Here is an 18326-nt window from a genome sequence, read left to right on the forward strand (position 1 = left end):
GTTGACTAATCATGAACCTAGAGGCTGGAATGTTGCAGATGAAGATGTGGGGTCTCCATTTTGGAAAAAGCTAGTAGGCCTATTTTAGGTCTATTCCAAGGGGCCCATGACTACTAGTTTTTGCCTGAGTCTGACAGCTAACATGCAGATGGACCCAGGGTATTGTCTGGGGAGATGGTGTCATAGTTAAGAGAATAGCTCCCAAATATGGGGAAAGTATATAAAAATGTTAACTGTGAGCCCCGTCAGTTTGATCTGAGGCCCATAGTCAGCACAGGAGCCTGTGTAACCTCTGTATCCCTGTCGGTCTGAGTGGCTGAGTGGTTTTTTTTTTTGGCCTCCAGGGTTGTTGCTGGGGCTTGGTGCGTGCTCGCCTAACCCACTGCTCCTCCTGGAGGCTATATTTTCCGTTGTTGTAGTTGTTGCCGCTTCTGCTGCTGAATAGGATAGAGAGAAACTGAGAGAGAAAAGAAGATGGGGAGAGACTGCAGGCCCGCTTCACCACTTGTGAAGTGACCCCCTTGCAGGTGGGGAGGGGGCAGAGTGGGGCTCGAACCAGGATCCTTGCGCAAGTCCTTGGACTTCACATTATGTGCGCTTAGCCCGGCGCTCTGCTGCCCCTGGAAAGTCTTTTTTTTTAAAAAAAAAATTTTTATTTTATTTTATTTATTCACTTTTGTTGCCCTTTTTTTAATTGTAGTTATTATTGTTGATGTCGTCATTGTTGGATAGGACAGAGAGAAATGGAGAGAGGAGGGGAAGACAGAGGGGGAGAGGACAGACACCTGCAGACCTGCTTCACTTCCTGTGAAGTGACTCCCAGCAGGTGGGGAGCCGGGGGCTTGAACCTGGACCCTTACGCCGGTCCTCGCGCTTCATGCCACGGGCGCTTAACCTGCTACACTACCGCCCAACTCCCAGAAAGTCATTTTTAATGGCTGAATTTCTATGAAGTGAGTGACTCATAGTTTAAGCAGCCATTTAGTAAAGGACATTTGAAGTTGTTTCCAGTCTTTTAAATTAAAAAGAATTCAGTCGTCGTCTGCACATTTCTTACATACCCAGATATATCGGCAGGGCAAGTTTCTCTAGAAGTGAAATCAAGGAAATACATACCTGTAATTTTTTTTTGAAAGATCTGTATACTTAGACATTATAACTGTCGTAGGAATAGAGGATTTTTGCCTGCAATCAAACTGCACTTGTCTTCCTACCTGTCAGTAGCAGCTTGCATTGGGTTTTGTTTATTTTTTAAAGCTTCATTTTACTTCCTCAGCGACTGTGAGCGGAGTTGAGAAAGAGAGCCACAGCACCGCATTCTGCAAAAGACTCAGGCCCGAGGCTCTCCACCGTCAGGTTCACTCCAAGCGCCACCATCAGCCAGAGCTGAGCAGGGCACTGGTCTCTCTCTCCCTCTCCCTCTCCTTCTCTCATGAAAATAAAGTAAATAAAATATATTAAGAAAGGACGAATGATTCTGCTTCAGAGCTTAGAACTCAGAGGTGGTACTTGACCAGAACTTCAGTGGTAGCTTTTGTGATCTGATCTTTGAAACTTAGAACAAAAATTTCTTGGACAAATAAGCATCAGATAACAGAAGAAAGCTTTTGTAAGTTGGCTTTGCACTTACTATCTATCTTCTTATCTGTCCCCAGAGCACTGCTCAGCTCTGAGTTATGGTGGTGCGTGAGACTGCCCTGAGACCTTGGAGCCTCAGGCATGAGAGTCTCTGTGTATATTAAGTGTAGCCATTATGCTGTCTTCCCTATCCTGTACTGTACTTTTTATCCTGTACAGACTCATTGATTTGCAGTTAGACAATGTATACAGAGGTGTGTATATTATCACTGAGAGTGCTTATAAGACAGAGTGACTGGAAGCAGTCAACAACAGAGACTGAATTGCTTGAGCTTTGTTACAGAGAACGGGAAGAACTTTGTAGCATTTATTTTCTTAGTTATCTAGTTATTTTTCTGCATAGAGTTCTGGGAAATAAATTGGGGAGTTACCTGTATTAGAGTAGGTGAAATACTGATTTAAATCAGGAAAAATATGCAGTTGAGTAAAGGAATGTCTGACATATTGAAAATGTTTGACTGAAACCGGGCGTTGCAGGGAACAAAGGTTCTCTGTGACTTGACAGCTGCTGCTGTTGAAAAGTGTTGCCAGCACGAGCTGGGCTCTGGCTCACAGCTGCCCCAGTCACCGCTGTCTCTTCCAGTCTCCTCCAGTATTGCCAGAGGACGTGGTGCTGCTCTGGTGCTGTGCTCTGGGAAATCAACTCCTAGCTCCCTACCGGGAACCTCCTAATTACCGAGTTTCCCAACAGCAAATATTTAGAGATTCTAATTAGGTGCACAGTTCATCGCTTAACTCCCAGGAAGCTCTCCAAGATGTATTGTCTAAACTAGGCTTTGGGTATCTCTGTTCTACTTGGACGGACACACACACACACACACACACACACACACACACTGCAGGGTTTTAACTGCATGCCCAGCCCATTTTAGTGTTTCTTGAACCCCCAAAGACTGAGAATAAAGAGAATAAAGCAACACTTGGCAGATCACCCTCACATTTAAGACTTGCATGGAGGGGGGGGGCCTTAAGCTTGTTTTGCATGATCCTAGACCACACCTGCTTTCGGGAAATGAAAGTTTGGAGCGCTAAGGTTTCTGAGACAAGAGTGTTTTGGAGAGCACTACTAGTGTGTGGTGGGTTTTGTGTCCGTTCTGTCATCATTTCGTGTCCGTAGAGCCAAGAGGCCAGAGGTGCTCCCTCCACCGAAGCAGAAAGACAAGGGACATGCTGATAAGGTCGCTCTGAGAATGTGACACGCTCTCCGGTGTTTGGGGATCACAAAGTTTAGTGTGGAAAGCTGTGGGCAGAGAACCCCAGGAAGCAAAGCAGAGAGAAAGGTAGAGGGCTCTGTAAGTTAAAAGAGTATGAAAGGGCTTGGCGGTGGCACGCCCAGCCGAGTGCACATATCACCACGCACATATCACCTGGGTTTGAGCCCCCACTCCCCACCTGCAGGGAGGCAGCTTCACAAGCAGGTCTGCAGATGCCTATCTTTCCCCTTCTCCCCTCTCAATTCTCTCTCTCTCCTATCAAATAAAAATCAGAGGGATTTTAAAAAAAGGGAAAATTGGCTGCCTGGAGCGGTGAATTGTAGTGCAAGCACTGAGCCCCATCAACAACCGTGGTGGCAATTTAAAAAAGAAAAAAGAGAACAGAGTATACAAGACTGTCGTGTCTCCCCAAGCTTCTGAATGGAACAAAGTCAAAGCCACCAGAAAGGAGATGTGTTAACCTGGCCACCTAGAAGGTGATGTGAGCCGGGTGAAGACCCCCCACCCTGGAAACTAAGGATTGAGGGTTGGAGGTGTAAATGGCCAGTTTATACTGTGGGGCCATTTCCAGAACGCCTGCAGGTCCTTGTGAGCACTAATCAGGGAAGCCAGATTTCACCACTGTGGCCTTTTCAACTCCCTGTGCAGGTCACCTCCCTGCTCCTGACAGAGCCCGAGGCAGCCTTGTTGAGGAAAAAAGAGAGACACCAGACTCCCCAGCCTAGAACCAGGCTTCTCAGCTTGGTATGGGAGGAGGAGAAACTTTGTTCACTTTGTTTGTTTGTTTATTCAGAGGTAGAAAAACAAAGTAACCAGACTTCCGTGGATGTGATGGAGACGTGGCTCGAACCTGGTTCTCGCACATGGCAGAGCAGCAGACTGACCAAGCGAGCTATCTCGCAAGCCCAGAAACTTTCATTTAGATGAGTACTGACGGATGCGATTAGGACATTGTTCATGATATTTCATGATTGAAATTGCAATGTTCTTGGGGCAGAGTGGGATTGAATGATCTTATAAATGGAAAATGATTTGGAAAAAAAAATCGACATGCTCTGACTGTAATTCTGAAACTAAGAAAAAATCGTCCACGGAAGGACTTTGGAGGGGAAGCTTTGTGTCCATTGATGTGTTTGAGCTGAGCGAAGCGTTTCATTGATATGTTCATTATATGAAAAGTCAAGCAGTGGTTCAAGCACCAGCACCGTGATATATAAAGCTTAGTGACACATACATTCCAAATCCTTGCTTGTAGCAATAAGAGAGAGTTACTGTTGGAGTTGGGAAAATTCTAGATGCTTGTCACCAGGAGTAAGAGGAATTCAAAGCACGTTGAAATGATTTCTGTGTGGAGCTCAGAACTTGCAGGATGAGTAAGATGCGAAGTGAGCGCCGGGAGCTGCAGCTTGCTAAGACCCGTTGTGTGTCATGGCTGTGTTCTGTCCATCACCTGTGGCTTTGTGTCAACTTCACCTGTGGCGCGTTGTGACGGAGGAAGTGGGTGGTCGTTCTTGCCCACAGAATGCACGAGTCAGGCCAGCTCCCTCTTTCCTCCCCTTCTCTCCTTCCCTCCTTCCTTAAGTCAGCTTCTTCAGACGGGACGGTGGCCATGTCGAGTCCCTGCTGTGCAACCTGGTGGCATATCATCGGTGGCCATGCTGAGTCCCTCCTGTGCAACCTGGTGGCATATCGTCAGGCAAAACCAGCTCTGCTCGCTCCGTCCCATACGTTAGCCGAGACTTTCTCTACTAAAACCCATACTCAGACTGAGCTCGACCACAAGGCACAGATCTCCCTTTCTGAATGGGAGAGCTTCCCTCATTTTAAACTTTAATCCACGATCTCTAGCATTCACGAAGAGGCTGAGATCCAGTTGTTTCTCTGACTCTGGAAGTAGAAGGCATCTTGCTCCGAGAACAGCGGCCAGAGACTTCTCCAAGGGGACCTTTACACGGGGTCAGGTCAGGCAAGCACGCTGGTCTGTCTGCCCCGCTTCCTCCTTCAGTCCTGATCTCTCCCATGGTGCAGTTCCATGCCTGCTTCTCCTCTCCTCTCCTCTCCTCTCCCTCCCCTCTCCCTCTCCCTCTCCCTCTCCCTCTCCCTCTCCCTCTCCCTCTCCCTCTCCCTCTCCCTCTCCCTCTCCCTCTCCCTCTCCCTCTCCCTCTCCCTCTCCCTCTCCCTCTCCCTCTCCCTCTCCCTCTCCCTCTCCCTCTCCCTCTCCCTCTCCCTCTCCCTCTCCCTCTCCCTCTCCCTCTCCCTCTCCCTCTCCCTCTCCCTCTCCCTCTCCCTCTCCCTCTCCTCTCCTCTCTCTTCTCTTGATTTTTGTCACAAAGTGGCCTTTCTGGGCTGAGCTTGGTAATCTTCAACTTCAGAAGAGACTATTTCCGACAAAATGCCAGGGCTCTCTATTCAGAAGGGAAGGTACAGCTGCCATGCACAAGTGGAGCCTTAACTGCTCGGATGTTCTCACTGCCTTCTAAACAAGCCTCGCGCTGGCATTTCATGCTATTTCTGTTCTTTGGTTAATGCATTTAACGTTCCCCACTCTTCTTACCCCTGGTTATGGCACAATCAGTGGAATGTGTGTAAAAGCAGAGGACCCAGATCCTGTCCCGGTGATACTTTGTTGAATTGTTTTCAAATGAATAAAAACCAGAGAGCAAAGACAACTGACCAAAGGGTTTCAGGTATTAAGAGTTAAAACTTTGGGAGTCCGGCGGTAGCGCAGCGGGTTAAGCACACGTGGCGCAAAGCGCAAGGACCAGCGTAAGGATCCCAGTTCGAGCCTTTGGCTCCCCACCTGCAGGCGGGTCGCTTCACAGGCGGTGAAGCAGGTCTGCAGGTGTCTGTCTTTCTCTCCCCCTTTCTGTCTTCCCCTCCTCTCTCCATTTCTCTCTGTCCTATCCAACAACCATGACAACAATAACAACTACAATAATAAAACAACAAGGGCAACAAAAGGGAATAAATAAATAATTAAAAAAAAAAGAGTTAAAACTTTATGGGACAGGTGGCGGTGCACCTGGTTGAGCGCACACATTACAGTGCACAAGGACCCGGGTTCAAGCCCCTGGCCCCCACCTGCAGGGGGAAAAGCATCACGAGTGATGAGGCAGGGCTGCAGGTGTCTCTCTGTCTCTCTCTCCCTCTGTATCTCCCTCTCCCCTCTCAACTTCTCTCTGACTCTATCCAATAGTAAATACATAAGGAATTAAAAAAAAAAAGAATCAAAACTCTGAACTGGCACAGATGAACCTAGAATGGTCTTGCGCTCTACACCGCAGCCGCTGACTCCCCCGCAGCAGAAAAGCCATCAGATCAGACGCAGAACCACTTTACCGACGCGCGGTCCACACGTGGGCAGAGGACAGCACAGACCCTCAGTGTGCAGCCTGCAGCCTTTCTGCAGGTGTCTGTACCCGTGTAACTGTCACCTGGATTGAGACAGTGCTTCCAGAACCCCAGCTGGGACGTTTTCTTTCCTCTTTGAGTTACAACAGTTTGAACACCAGCAGGTCCCATGCGTGACTTGGACTGGAATCGTTACAGCTGTTCTCGGGTTAGCGAGTCTTCAGTCTTGAGTAACGACTAGTTCATACCATCTGTGTGGCTCCGAAAAAACAAAAAAACAAAAAATCGTGCAGTGATTATTATGGTTGATTACTGATCTCATCGGTACGTGTTGGACACTTATATGTCTTACTTCATTTTATCTTCTTCACAAGGCGTTATTACTGTCCTGTCCGGCAGCTGCTAGGGTAAAAAAGTCACTTGCCTCACCATTCAGTACTCTTATTAAAAACTGATTTCTTTTTAAAAAAATATTATTTATTTATTTATTTTCCCTTTTGTTGCCCTTTTTTTAATTGTTGTAGTTATTGTTGTTGTTATTGATGTCGTCGTTGTTGGATAGGACAGAGAGAAATGGAGAGAGGAGGGGAAGACAGAGTGGGGGAGAGAAAGACAGACACCTGGGGGCTGGGTGGTGGCACACCTGATTGAGCGTGCATGTTATAGTGCACAAGGATCCGGGTTCGAGCCTGAGTATCTAGAAATCCCAACAACTAACTTTTCAGAAAATTAACGATTGGAATAAATGTTATTAGCAAAGTGGCAACATTCTTAAGGTTTCAATAACCCAAGACCTCCAGAGATAACATGGAACTTAAATAGCCCTTAGGTGTCAAACCCCCCCCCCCCACCACCACCCCCATTTTCATGGGTCTCAAAGCTGCTTAGGCCAACAATATTTTACATGTGCTAGTGTCTAAATTAGGTGCCTGGTAGCAAAGCCGTCATCACAATGAAAGGATTCTGCTCAGGCATGACTCGACATTTGAATGAAGTATCTGCTCAGTATATTTCAGACCTAGAGGGAGAGACAGTGCATCAGGTTCAGCACGCACTGAGTCTATTCAGTGAAAATTCAGGGTGAAAAGCGACAAGGAAAACCAGCCCACTGTGGAGAAACGTGTTTCAGGAAACTGGTCTGAAAAAGGCAGAGACAGCCCGCTGTGTCCGACTTACTGTTATAAGACAGCAGCTTAACTTGTTCAGAGGAATGGCTACAAATTTTGTCGCTGGTTGTATTTACTTTTTGAAGAGATAAGAGCATTCGTGACCATTTGTATCTTTTCTAACGGGGACAGGGAAGTGATAGAAGCTGGCTTTCCAGTGAAAACTGCTTCTGTTGATGAATGTTTCTTTTACAGTCTTCGAATCCACTGCTCCTGCCGACATTTTTTCCATTGTTATTGCTTCTGTTATTGTCACTGCTGTTGCTGTTGTTAGATAAGACAGAGAGAAATGGAGAGAGGAGGGGAAGACAGAGAGGAGGAGAGAAAGACAGACACCTGCAGACCTGCTTCACCGCTTGTGAAGCGACTCGCCTGCAGGTGGGGAGCTGGGGGTTTGAACTGGGATCCTTGCACCGGTCCCTGTGCTTCGGACTATGTCTGCTTAGCCCAGCACGCTACTGCTTGGTCCCCTACAGTCTTTGTTTTATACTTCATACATTTAACTGTAACCACCAAGGGGGAACTAGAATTCTGGATATTGGTTTCTGGGATTGAATTTATTACTAAAATACTAACAAAGTATAAATGTCTTTCAGGAATAAAATATGTAAACTCACTGTAGCGGGCAGACACATGCTCTCTCTCTCTTTCTTTCTCTCTCATCTTGATGGTCACTTTTGAGTTGCTGCCCTGTTTCCTAGGCCTCTGCCCAGGGTTGCCATATCTGACCGCTGTGTCTCTGGAGCCAGCAGGCTCAGCTGCCAGGAGTTCTTGCCCGAAGAATGGCTTATCGCCTTCAGAGTCACTCCAGCACGAAGCTCTCTGTCTTTAAATCATTCCTTCAGATTTTGTAAGGAGCCCGAGAGAAAATAGGCCATGAAGGAAGAGCATCCTTGCTTCTCAGAACAAGGGAGGATGATGTCAGTGTCCCAGTTACTGCTCCTTTGTAAGAAGGGAGAAGCGGGCGTTGGGGCCCAGGTCCCTGTGGTGGAATAATAGTGTGGTGAGGTGTGCTGGGAGGTGTGGGATCACAGCGGGGTGAGGTGTGCTGGGAGGTGTGTGAAGGTGGATCCTGTAAAGCAACATCTTCTCAATAAAGTCATAATTGGAACGGAAAAAACAACATGTAAGAAAGAAATATGAATATTTACATTAGTGAACTGTTTAAAAAAAGGGGGGGAGGGGGAGCACATTCTTAGGTCAAGGCTGTTGTTTGTTTATTTCTGATTGGTTACCTCTGGGGCTTGGTGCCTACACAGCCCCACTGCTCCTACTGGCTTTTTTTTAAAGAGAGAACTGGGAGTCAGGCAGAGGCGCAGCTGGTTAAGCGCACGTGGCACAAAGCACAAGGACCGGCGTAAGGATTCTGGTTCGAGCCCCGGCTCCCCACCTGCAGGGGAGTCGCTTCACAGGTGGTGAAGCAGGTCTGCAGGTGTCTCTCTTCCTCTTTCCCTCTCTGTCTTCCCCTCCTCTCCCCATTTCTCTCTGTCCTATCCAACAACAACGACATCAATAACTACAATAATGAAACAACAAGGGCAAGAAAAGGGAATAAAGAAATTAAAAGAAACTGAAATAAATGCCAAGGCCAGCTGGTGGTGTGTCTGGTAGCGCTCAGATTACCATGTGCAAGGATCTAGGTTTAAGCACCTGGTCCCCACCTGCAAGGGAAAAGCTTCATATGTGGTGAAGCAGGGCAGTGGGTGTTTATTCTTCTCCATCTCTCTGTCTCCATCTCTATCCCAAAACAAAACAAAACAAAACAAACATTGTGAAATGGAATCCAGAGCTTTTGAGAAGATGGTTAAGATTCTTCACTCCCTGTCTCTGACACCTTGACTGTCCTTTCTCATAATGATTTTAGAACTTTGATAATAGAATAAGAAAGATAAAAATTTAAAAAGGGCGGCCAGGTACTAGTGCAGCAGGTTAAGCGGACCAGCATAAGGATCCTGGTTCGAGCCCCCCAACCCACCTGCGGGTTCACAGGCAGTGAAGCAGGTCTGCAGGTGTCTCTTTTTCTCTCTCCCTCTCTGCATTTCTCTCTGTCCTATCCAACAACAGTGACAACAACAACAACAACAATAATAACAACAACAATAAACAACAAGGGCAACAAAAATGAAAAAGTGGCCTCCAGGAGCAGTGGATTCATAGTGTAGGCACTGAGCCCCAGAGCCCCAGCAATGACCCTGGAGGTAAAAAGAAAAAAAATAAAAAAAAAAAAGAATATGTTTGAAGGGGCCGGGCGGTGGCTCACCTGACTGAGAGCACAGGTTACAGTGCACAAAGGTCTGAGTTAAGGCCCCCAGACCCCACCTGTGGAAGGAAAGCTTCATGAGTGGAGAAGTCGTGCGGGCGTGTGTCTTTCTCCTTTATCTCCGCCACCCCTCTTGATTCCTCTGTCTTTATCCAATAAATAACAACAAATAAAAGTAAAGGAATTAAGTTTGAGAGCCTACAAATAAAAAAGAGATCTGAGGTCACCTTACTTTCTGCTAAGATACAAGGCAGCTGAAAAGAGAACAAATCGAAGTGTAAGGAAGCGGAGAGAGATTCGTTAGCGGTATCTTTTGTCTGTTCGGAAGGCGCTCTGAACAGACTCGTTTTAACAAGGAATAAACATAGCAGGATTCTGTCGGTACCTCGAAAACATACTCATCCCGGGTAAGAGGGGTTTGATAAAATTATGTGGGTACTTGGGTAGGCACATAAAACATTCACTTAAAAAGAAAGTGGCTTTGCTTCTCTGCAGTCTTACTTTGTGACGGATTACGACCCGACCATTGAGGATTCCTACACCAAGCAGTGCGTGGTAGACGACAGAGCCGCCCGGCTAGATAGTAAGTCACCCTCCTTGATTTCATCCTTCACGTACTGTATTTTGTAAAGCGCGAGACCCGGCGTGTTTCTAGCTTAATACTACAACTGAGATAACACCCCTAACAACATTTGGTTGAAACACGTAATGTGGTATTGAGTATTATCATAGCCCATCTTGTTTTAGCCAGAACAGACAGAAATTGAGAAGGGAGGGTGAGGGAGGTAGGGCGCGAGGGAGCCTGAGAAAGTGTTACTGCTTCAGAGTTTGGGAAGCTTTTCCCCCCCTGCTGGAGGGCGGCTGAGGGTTTGAACGTGGGTAATGTGTGTGCCCAGGCAGGCATGCCAGCACGTTTCAGTTTTGGTTCATGAAACTGCCCATTGGCCTGCTTAAGTGTACCTTAGCCAAGGTGGTCTTTGAAGACAGTCACTAGGATGCGCATGCGAAATTGATCTTGCGATAGCAGATTGTTGAGGTTGTATTTCTTAGGATGACTGGGTCAGACCCGAGTGCTTTTTTTTGTCCTTTGGTAAAGGTTAAAGTGGGTAAAGTGAATACAGAAAAGCTCCAGTATTTGCTTAGATGAAGAGCACAGAGAGCCTTTTGCAAACAGTGTCTTACCTACACTCTTCTTTGCCACTAAAGAGAACCCTGGTTTAGTATGTGTGATTCTTGCATTCACAGCATCAGAGAGACGTGTTCGTTTCTGCCACCACCCTCAGTGCTATGTGAGGGGTAGACCTAGCATTTCTTTTTTGAATGTAAAGGGACATTCAATAACTTTTTAAAAAAGATTTTATTTATTCATGAGGGAGACGAGGGAGGGAGGGAGAGAGAGAGACAGAACCAGAACCAGAACCAGACGTCATCACTGGCATCATCACTGGTACACGTGCTGCTGGGGATTGAAGTTGGGACCTTCGGCTTGGGAGTCCACGTGCTTTACGCACTGCGCCACCTTCCAGACCGCCAAGAACTTTTTTTAGTTCTTTTCTTGGAGGGAAGAGATGAGCCAGTTTAAGTGACTTCAGAATTGATCCAACTCCACCTGCTAGATGTGTCTGTTATTCCTAACCTTGTAGTTGGCATGCTGATTACTCTAACAGCAAAAATCTGTGCTGATGAAGGTAACTCAAACTGCCTGCTGTTAAAAATACATTTGTTTTCAGTGTGGGAATAAAGTAAGTAAGAGGAGATTGATTTGTTACATGACACAGATGCCTTCTTGTATTAACTGGGCTTGCCTTGTGGAGAAGCTGTTGATAAGATGAAAACACACACACACACACACACACACACACACACAATTTTCTCCCCTCCCCCTTTTGTTTTTTCTTCAGTTCTGGATACAGCAGGACAGGAAGAGTTTGGAGCCATGAGAGAACAGTACATGAGAACTGGCGAGGGTTTCCTGTTGGTTTTTTCAGTCACAGACAGAGGCAGGTTTGTATGAATATTAAATGTAGACGCACTGTTGTCTATATCGTGATTTTATTGACATTGGTTATTCTTGTCTTAGTAAGAAAAAAACAGAAAACGTAAAATACTAAGTGGGGCATGGAATTTGACGATCTCTGATGCTTGACCAAACTGAATTTGTTTGTGGTTTTAGTTTTGAAGAAATCTATAAGTTTCAAAGACAAATTCTCAGAGTGAAGGATCGTGATGAGTTCCCAATGATTTTAATTGGTAATAAAGCAGATCTGGATCATCAAAGACAGGTGAGGAAGCATTTTGTCGCTTGGAAACCAGTCGTTTATAATCATGTAAATTATGTTCCGTGAAGTAATTGGAAACTCCATGATAAACTGCAAGGGGGGTTGGCGCATTGGGTTAAAAAAAAAAAAGACATAATAAGTTAGAATTGAAAAAGAAGTAGACTTAGGGAATTTAATTTTCACGTTTTTACTTAGAAATCTAGTGGTCTTTAAGCAAACAAGTGTTTGCAGCCCACTAAGGTGTTATTTTTTCTCTTGGTTAACAAACACCCAGCATTCTGATTTAGTAAGATCATCTTAAAGTTGTCCCTAGAGACTTAATGTAGTCAGTACTAATACTGAATTATCCTCTTTAGAGACAGTGTCTGATTAAAATTGCAGTCTTGGATTTCCCCAAAGCCCTATTAGAAATCAGTTTTCTGTTAATTCTTCATAGTGACTGGCTCTAACACCCAGTAACCTTAATTTTTTTTCTTTTCTTTTCTTTTTTTTGTTTTTTTTTACCTGATTTAGCTGCAGGTTAATTTAAATTCATTTTGTTACCCATTCACCTTGCACTTTAAATTTTTCGGTGTACATTTTTATCTTTGTGTGGTAGGGAACAAAATCAGATATAAATGAATTAATTCAGGCTTGCCATTACTTGGAGAATCTTCTTTAGTCTGAACTCACATTTGGAATATAATAGTTTGTTTTAAAATATTTTATTTATTTATTTTAGGAGAGAGGGATAGAGAGGAAGAGAAGTGTGTGGGGGAGTGCAGGGAGCGGGGGAGGATAGAGAGCCACCAGAGCACTGCTCAGTTCTGGTTTATGATGGTATGGGGATTGAACCTGGGATCTTAGAGCCTCAGTCATGAGAGTCCTTTGGAGAACTGTTATGCTGTCTCCCCAGCATAGAATAGTCTGTCTCCCTCAGAATATAATAGCTACTTAGCTTTTGTTGATATTTCTTTGTTCTAACAGATTTTTTAAAGACATTTATTTATTCATTCTCTTTTATTACCCTTGTTGTGTTACTGTTGTAGTTATTATTGTTGTTATTACTGATGTTGTTGTTGGATAGGACAGAGAAATGGAGAGAGGAGGGGACGACAGAGAGGAGGAGAGAAAGACAGACACCCGCAGACCTGCTTCACCACCTGTGAAGCGACTCCCCTGCAGGTGGGGAGCCGGGGATTGAACCGGGATCCTTATGCCGGTCCTTGTGCTTTGCGTTTAACCCACTGCGCTACCGTCCAACTCCCGTTCTAACAGCTTTTGTTTGACAGATGCAAACACTGAGAAAAAATGGCTGGTAAGCATCATTAAATACAGTTTTTAGAGCATCAGCTTTGGTTTCTTTTCTATTTATTTCTTTATTTTTAATGGATAGCCTGGGATCAAGCCCAGGACATTGCCCATGCAAGATAAATTCTGCTGCTCATGCCCCTTATCCCATTCAAAAAACATTTTTTTTGAAAACATACTAAATTTAAAACATGGACTTGGAGAATTATATAATGTTTATGTAACACTGATTACTGATGATAATTGGTATAGATTTTATACATCATTTTTCCATTTTTGTCTATAATACCTCCTTCAAATTTGAATGATAGAAAACTAAAAAGATTGATGTTCATTCCAAACCAGTATAAGCAACTTGAAATAATTTAGAACACAGAATTGGCATTGGCTCACATCTTAAACCTAGAATAGACCATTTATTTTTAAATTTTACTTTATTTTTTACCCATTTCCTTCAGGGTTTCTGAGCCTCGGCTATTAAGTGCTGCCCAGCAGGACCTGCCTGCTGCTCTCCTTGGTCCTTCGTAGCACAGGAAACCGTTTAATATGTCAGCGGACCCGAGAAATTATAACAGAGTAGCCCTGGAGTGAACAATACTCCTCTCTCCTTCTAGCTCTCTCCCATCCTCAGATGCATTTTCTCCTGGTGAAACACGGGTTTTCTCCAGAGCTCTTGATGGTGACAGACCCATTCAGGAGTAGGAATCTCCTGTAGACTAGGTGTTGACAGGTTGGGGGGGGGGGTGCTGGGGACTCTGTGCTTGGCGACGGACAGGAATCTGTGAGTTACTTAGGTCCTCCGTACATCGAGCACTGCTACAGTGTCTGTCTGCTGATATTTTCATAATGTGGCGCTTATTTCTATCACCTGAAAAAGATTAAGTCAACCTGGAGTAACATATATTTCTCTGCCTAAATCATATATATATAGACATGACTTATATATATATACTTAAAAGCTCAGATGTATGTATATTGAAAGGAGAATAATAAGTCAATGTAGTCTTTTTTTTTAAATGAAGTCTTTTAAAAAGTTTTTATTAATATTTATTTATTTATTCATTCCCTTTTGTTGCCTTGTTGTTTCATTGTTGTAGTTATTATTGTGGTTGTTACCGATGTCGTCGACAGACAGAAATGGAGAGAGACGGGGAAGACAGAGAGGGGGAGGGAAAGACAGACACCTGCAGACCTGCTTCACCGCCTGTGAAGCGACTCCCCTGCAGGTGGGGAGCCGGGGACTCAAACCGGGATCCTTACGCCGGTCCTTGTGCTTTGCGCCACGTGCGCTTAACCCTCTGCGCTACCGCCCAACTCCCAAATGAAGTCTTAAAGCGTAATTTTCAGCTCCTTTCTCTGGATTCAGCCCTCAGGGTAGGCCCAAAGAATTTTTGTCCATTTAAAAAAAATCTATTTTTTTATTAGGAATTTAATATTGATTCACAAAATTGTACTATAATTGGGGTATAATTCCATAGAGTTCTGTGTCCCATCCCCTCCACTGGAGACTGCAGTAGTTCTCCCGGGGTCACCAGTGTGGCTGGGTCTCATCTCTGTCTCTGCCTCCTTCCCTTTCCTAACTCTCACTGAGGAATTCCTGCCTGTTCCAAAGTGCGTGTGTGACCTCTTCTTGCTCCCTTCTCCTCCTTACATGGGCAAGCAGCCCGCTCTCTTATTACCAGCTCTCCAGTACGCAAGGGATCCTGTTCTTTTCACCAACTCGAAGTCTCATTCCTAGCTATCATTCCCCCCCCCCCCCGCCAGTTTTTCTATTTCTGTCTTACTGTTAGCATTCCCACTATCCCACACAAAGTTTGCAGCGGTGATGGTCTCTTATTCTCACACTGATCTCTGAACAGACACCCCCTCACTGTTGCTCCTTAACAGGAAAGCTCCTTGAAAGGGCTTCCCCACATTTGCTCTGTGCTTTCTGTCTCGCTGTCCTGGCTGGCACTGACTTCTGGGCCTGCAGGGCCCCGTCAAGGTCACGGCTTGTGCAGGAGTCAGTTCATGTCTGACACACTCGCTTACATCCTCCTTTTTGAAACAATTTATTTAGCTCTAGATGTATCCACTCTGCCTCCCAGTGCCTTTTGTTGACCCTTCTTCCTCTCGTTGGGTAAGTTCTAGGCGCTCTGGAACATGGGTCCATATACTTCTAGGCTTTGGATGCACGAAGACAGAAGCATGCTTCCCCTCCCTCCCTCCCTCCCTCCTTCCCCTTTCTTACCGGAGCACTGCTTATGTGGTGGGGTGGGGAATTGAACCTGGGGCATAGGAGCCTCAGGTATGAAAATCTCTCTGCATAACCATTACTCTAGCTGCCTGTATCTTTCCAGAGTTGAAGCCATTGCCCTCCGGTGTCTCCACACTCCTTTTTCCACTAACCGGACTTGGGTAGGACGGACACAGGGGGTCCCGGTGGACCCACCTTCCCTCAGCCCCCTTCCCCCAAATACTTTTTGCTCTTAGTACTATCAGTCTGATGTTTTCATAGTTAACAGCCTAGCTCATTCTTTTTTTTTTTCCTTCTCTCTCTTTGACTTGTTCCTTTGGACTTTGTCTAGCTTCCTGCCTCTTTTCTCTAGATAGTAAATGCTAATCCCCTCATATTATTTGAATTTATGTCTGTGATAGAACCTTCCTGCTATTTGTTCTCAAGAATCAGGACTTACTGAGGAATAAGGAAGCCAGAGGAGGCTTTGCCTATTTACCTTTGACCTCTTTAGCTTTCTTCACTTGGTCCGTCCATCCATCCATCCATCCATCCATCCATCCATCCATCCATCCATCCAGTATTAACTGACTATTGTATTTATTTATTTTTATATGTTTTTTATTATTTATTTATTCATTCCCTTTTGTAGTCCTTGCTGTTTTTTTTATTATTGTTGTAGTCATCATTGATGTCGTCATTGTTGGATAGAACAGAGAGAAATGGAGAGAGGAGGGGAAGACAGAGAGAGGGGGAGAAAGACAGACACCTGCAGACCTGCTTCACTGCTTGTGAAGCGACTCCCCTACAGGTGGGGAGCCGGGGGCTTGAACCGGGAACCTTACACAGGTCCTTGCGCTTTGCGCCGCCTGCGCTTAATCTACTGCGCTAAAGCCCGACTCCCTGTATTTATTATTATTTTTTTGCATCAGAGTTATTGCTGAGACTTGGTGCTGGCACTATGAACCCTCTGCTCCTGGGGCAGTCCCCGCCCCTTACTCCCCTTTCTGTCTTACTGGCTGTGACAGAGAGAAATGGAGATAGGGAGTGGGGACCTGCGGACCTGCGTTACCACTTATGAGGTGTCCTTCCTGCTGGTGGGGTGGGGACGGGAGCTCAAGCGTGAGTCCTTGCTCATGGTAACCTGTGTGCAGTGTGTCTGTCTGTCCCTGCCCATGGTAACCTGTGTGCAGTGTGTCTGTCCCTGCCCATGGTAACCTGTGTGCAGTGTGTCTGTCTGTCCCTGCCCATGGTAACCTGTGTGCAGTGTGTCTGTCTGTCCCTGCCCATGGTAACCTGTGTGCAGTGTGTCTGTCTGTCCCTGCCCATGGTAACCTGTGTACAGTGTGTCTGTCCAGGTGTCCACTGTCCTGAGCCCTCAGTACTTTTTCAGTTTGCCCCCAGATTCCCAGTGTGGTTGCTGGGACTCAGTTCTTGCACATTTAGCCCACCGCTTCAGATGACCTTTTTATTTCTTTTTTTCTCTCCTTCCTTCCTTCCTTCCTTCCTTCCTTCCTTCCTTCCTTCCTTCCTTCCCCCTCTGTCCCTCCCTTCCCATAGAGATAGAGAGAAATGAAGAGGGGACGGGAGAGAGTCACCTGTATTACTGCTTCACTGTTCATGAAGCTTTCCCCCTGCAGGTGGGGGCTGGGGGCCTTGAACTTTGGAAGTCTTTTTTATTATTTTTATTTTTATTATTTTATTTATTTATTTTTTAATATTTATTTTATTTATTTATTCCCTTTTGTTGCCCTTGTTGTTTTATTGTTGTAGTTATTATTGTTGTTGTCGTTGTTGAATAGGACAGAGAGAAATGGAGAGAGGAGGGGAAGACAGTGAGGAGAGAAAGACAGACACCTGCAGACCTGCTTCACCGCCTGTGAAGGGACTCCCCTGCAGGTGGGGAGCTGGGGTTCGAACCGGGATCCTTATGCCGATTGCATGTCTTTTTTTCAGGCACCAGCGCAGAGCCATAGGAAACAATTAAGTAACTGAAGTTTGTATTAAAAGAGATCTCTAGAGTCTTAAGCGGCTAGTATTATCACGTACTTGACTCCTTAGGAGATTAAGCAATCATTTTTTTATTGTATCGAATTAGCTTTACTGTGTAGAAAGAAAAGATAAATGATTTCTTGCCCTTTCTGAAGTATAAAAGTAGGTAAATATGACCGTATTGATTCTGAAATTTGATAACTGGAGGCAGGTGAACTTGAACTGTGAATCTCATGATTTATCTGATTTCAAGCTCCTTGTATTTCACTCAGCAGCCCTGCCTAGGACTGACAACTTTGTTGTTGTTTGGTCATCTTTACCCTCTCACCTCCCTGGCTTCCTTTTGTTTCTCTTTCCCCCATTGCTAGGTGCTAGTGGCTACAGTTAATTCAAGAAAGGAATCCTCTCATACTGGCAGTAACACTGGGTCTTTGAAAAAGCAATGATGTATTTTTCTTTCTTTTTAAATTAAAAAAATTTTTTTTCTTTTATATTTATTTATTCCCTTTTGTTGCCCTTGTTGTTTTATTGTTGTAGTTATTATTGTTGTTGTTGTTGTTGGATAGGACAGAGAGAAATGGAGAGAGGGAAGGGAAGACAGAGAGGAGGAGAGAAAGATAGACACCTGCAGACCTGCTTCACCGCCTGTGAAGCGACTCCCCTGCAGGTGGGGAGCCGGGGCTCGAACCGGGATCCTTATGCTGGTCCTTGTGCTTTGCGCCACCTGCGCTTAGCCCACTGTACTACAGCCCGACTCCCTTCTTTTTTAATTTTTAAAAATTTATTTATTTTCCTTTTTGTTGCCCTTGTTTTTTATTGTTGTTGTAGTTATTATTTGATGTCATCGTTGTTGGATAAGACAGAGAGAAATGGAGAGAGGAGGGGAAGACAGAGGGGGAGAGAAAGACAGACACCTGCAGA

General features: G+C 45.2%; 1 protein-coding gene across 1 annotated transcript in view; it reads left to right on the forward strand.

Annotated features, from left to right (window-relative positions):
* The window catches only part of RRAS2 (RAS related 2), a 67296-nt gene that overhangs the window by 37814 nt on the left and 11156 nt on the right, over positions 1-18326 (forward strand). Inside the window, exons 2-4 of the mRNA XM_060177123.1 lie at positions 10125-10212; positions 11531-11633; positions 11803-11911. Coding sequence (XP_060033106.1) covers positions 10125-10212; positions 11531-11633; positions 11803-11911 — 300 coding nt within the window. The remainder of the gene's footprint in view (positions 1-10124; positions 10213-11530; positions 11634-11802; positions 11912-18326) is intronic.

Source organism: Erinaceus europaeus, chromosome 17, assembly GCF_950295315.1.
Source record: "Erinaceus europaeus chromosome 17, mEriEur2.1, whole genome shotgun sequence".
Classification (NCBI taxonomy): domain Eukaryota; kingdom Metazoa; phylum Chordata; class Mammalia; order Eulipotyphla; family Erinaceidae; genus Erinaceus; species Erinaceus europaeus.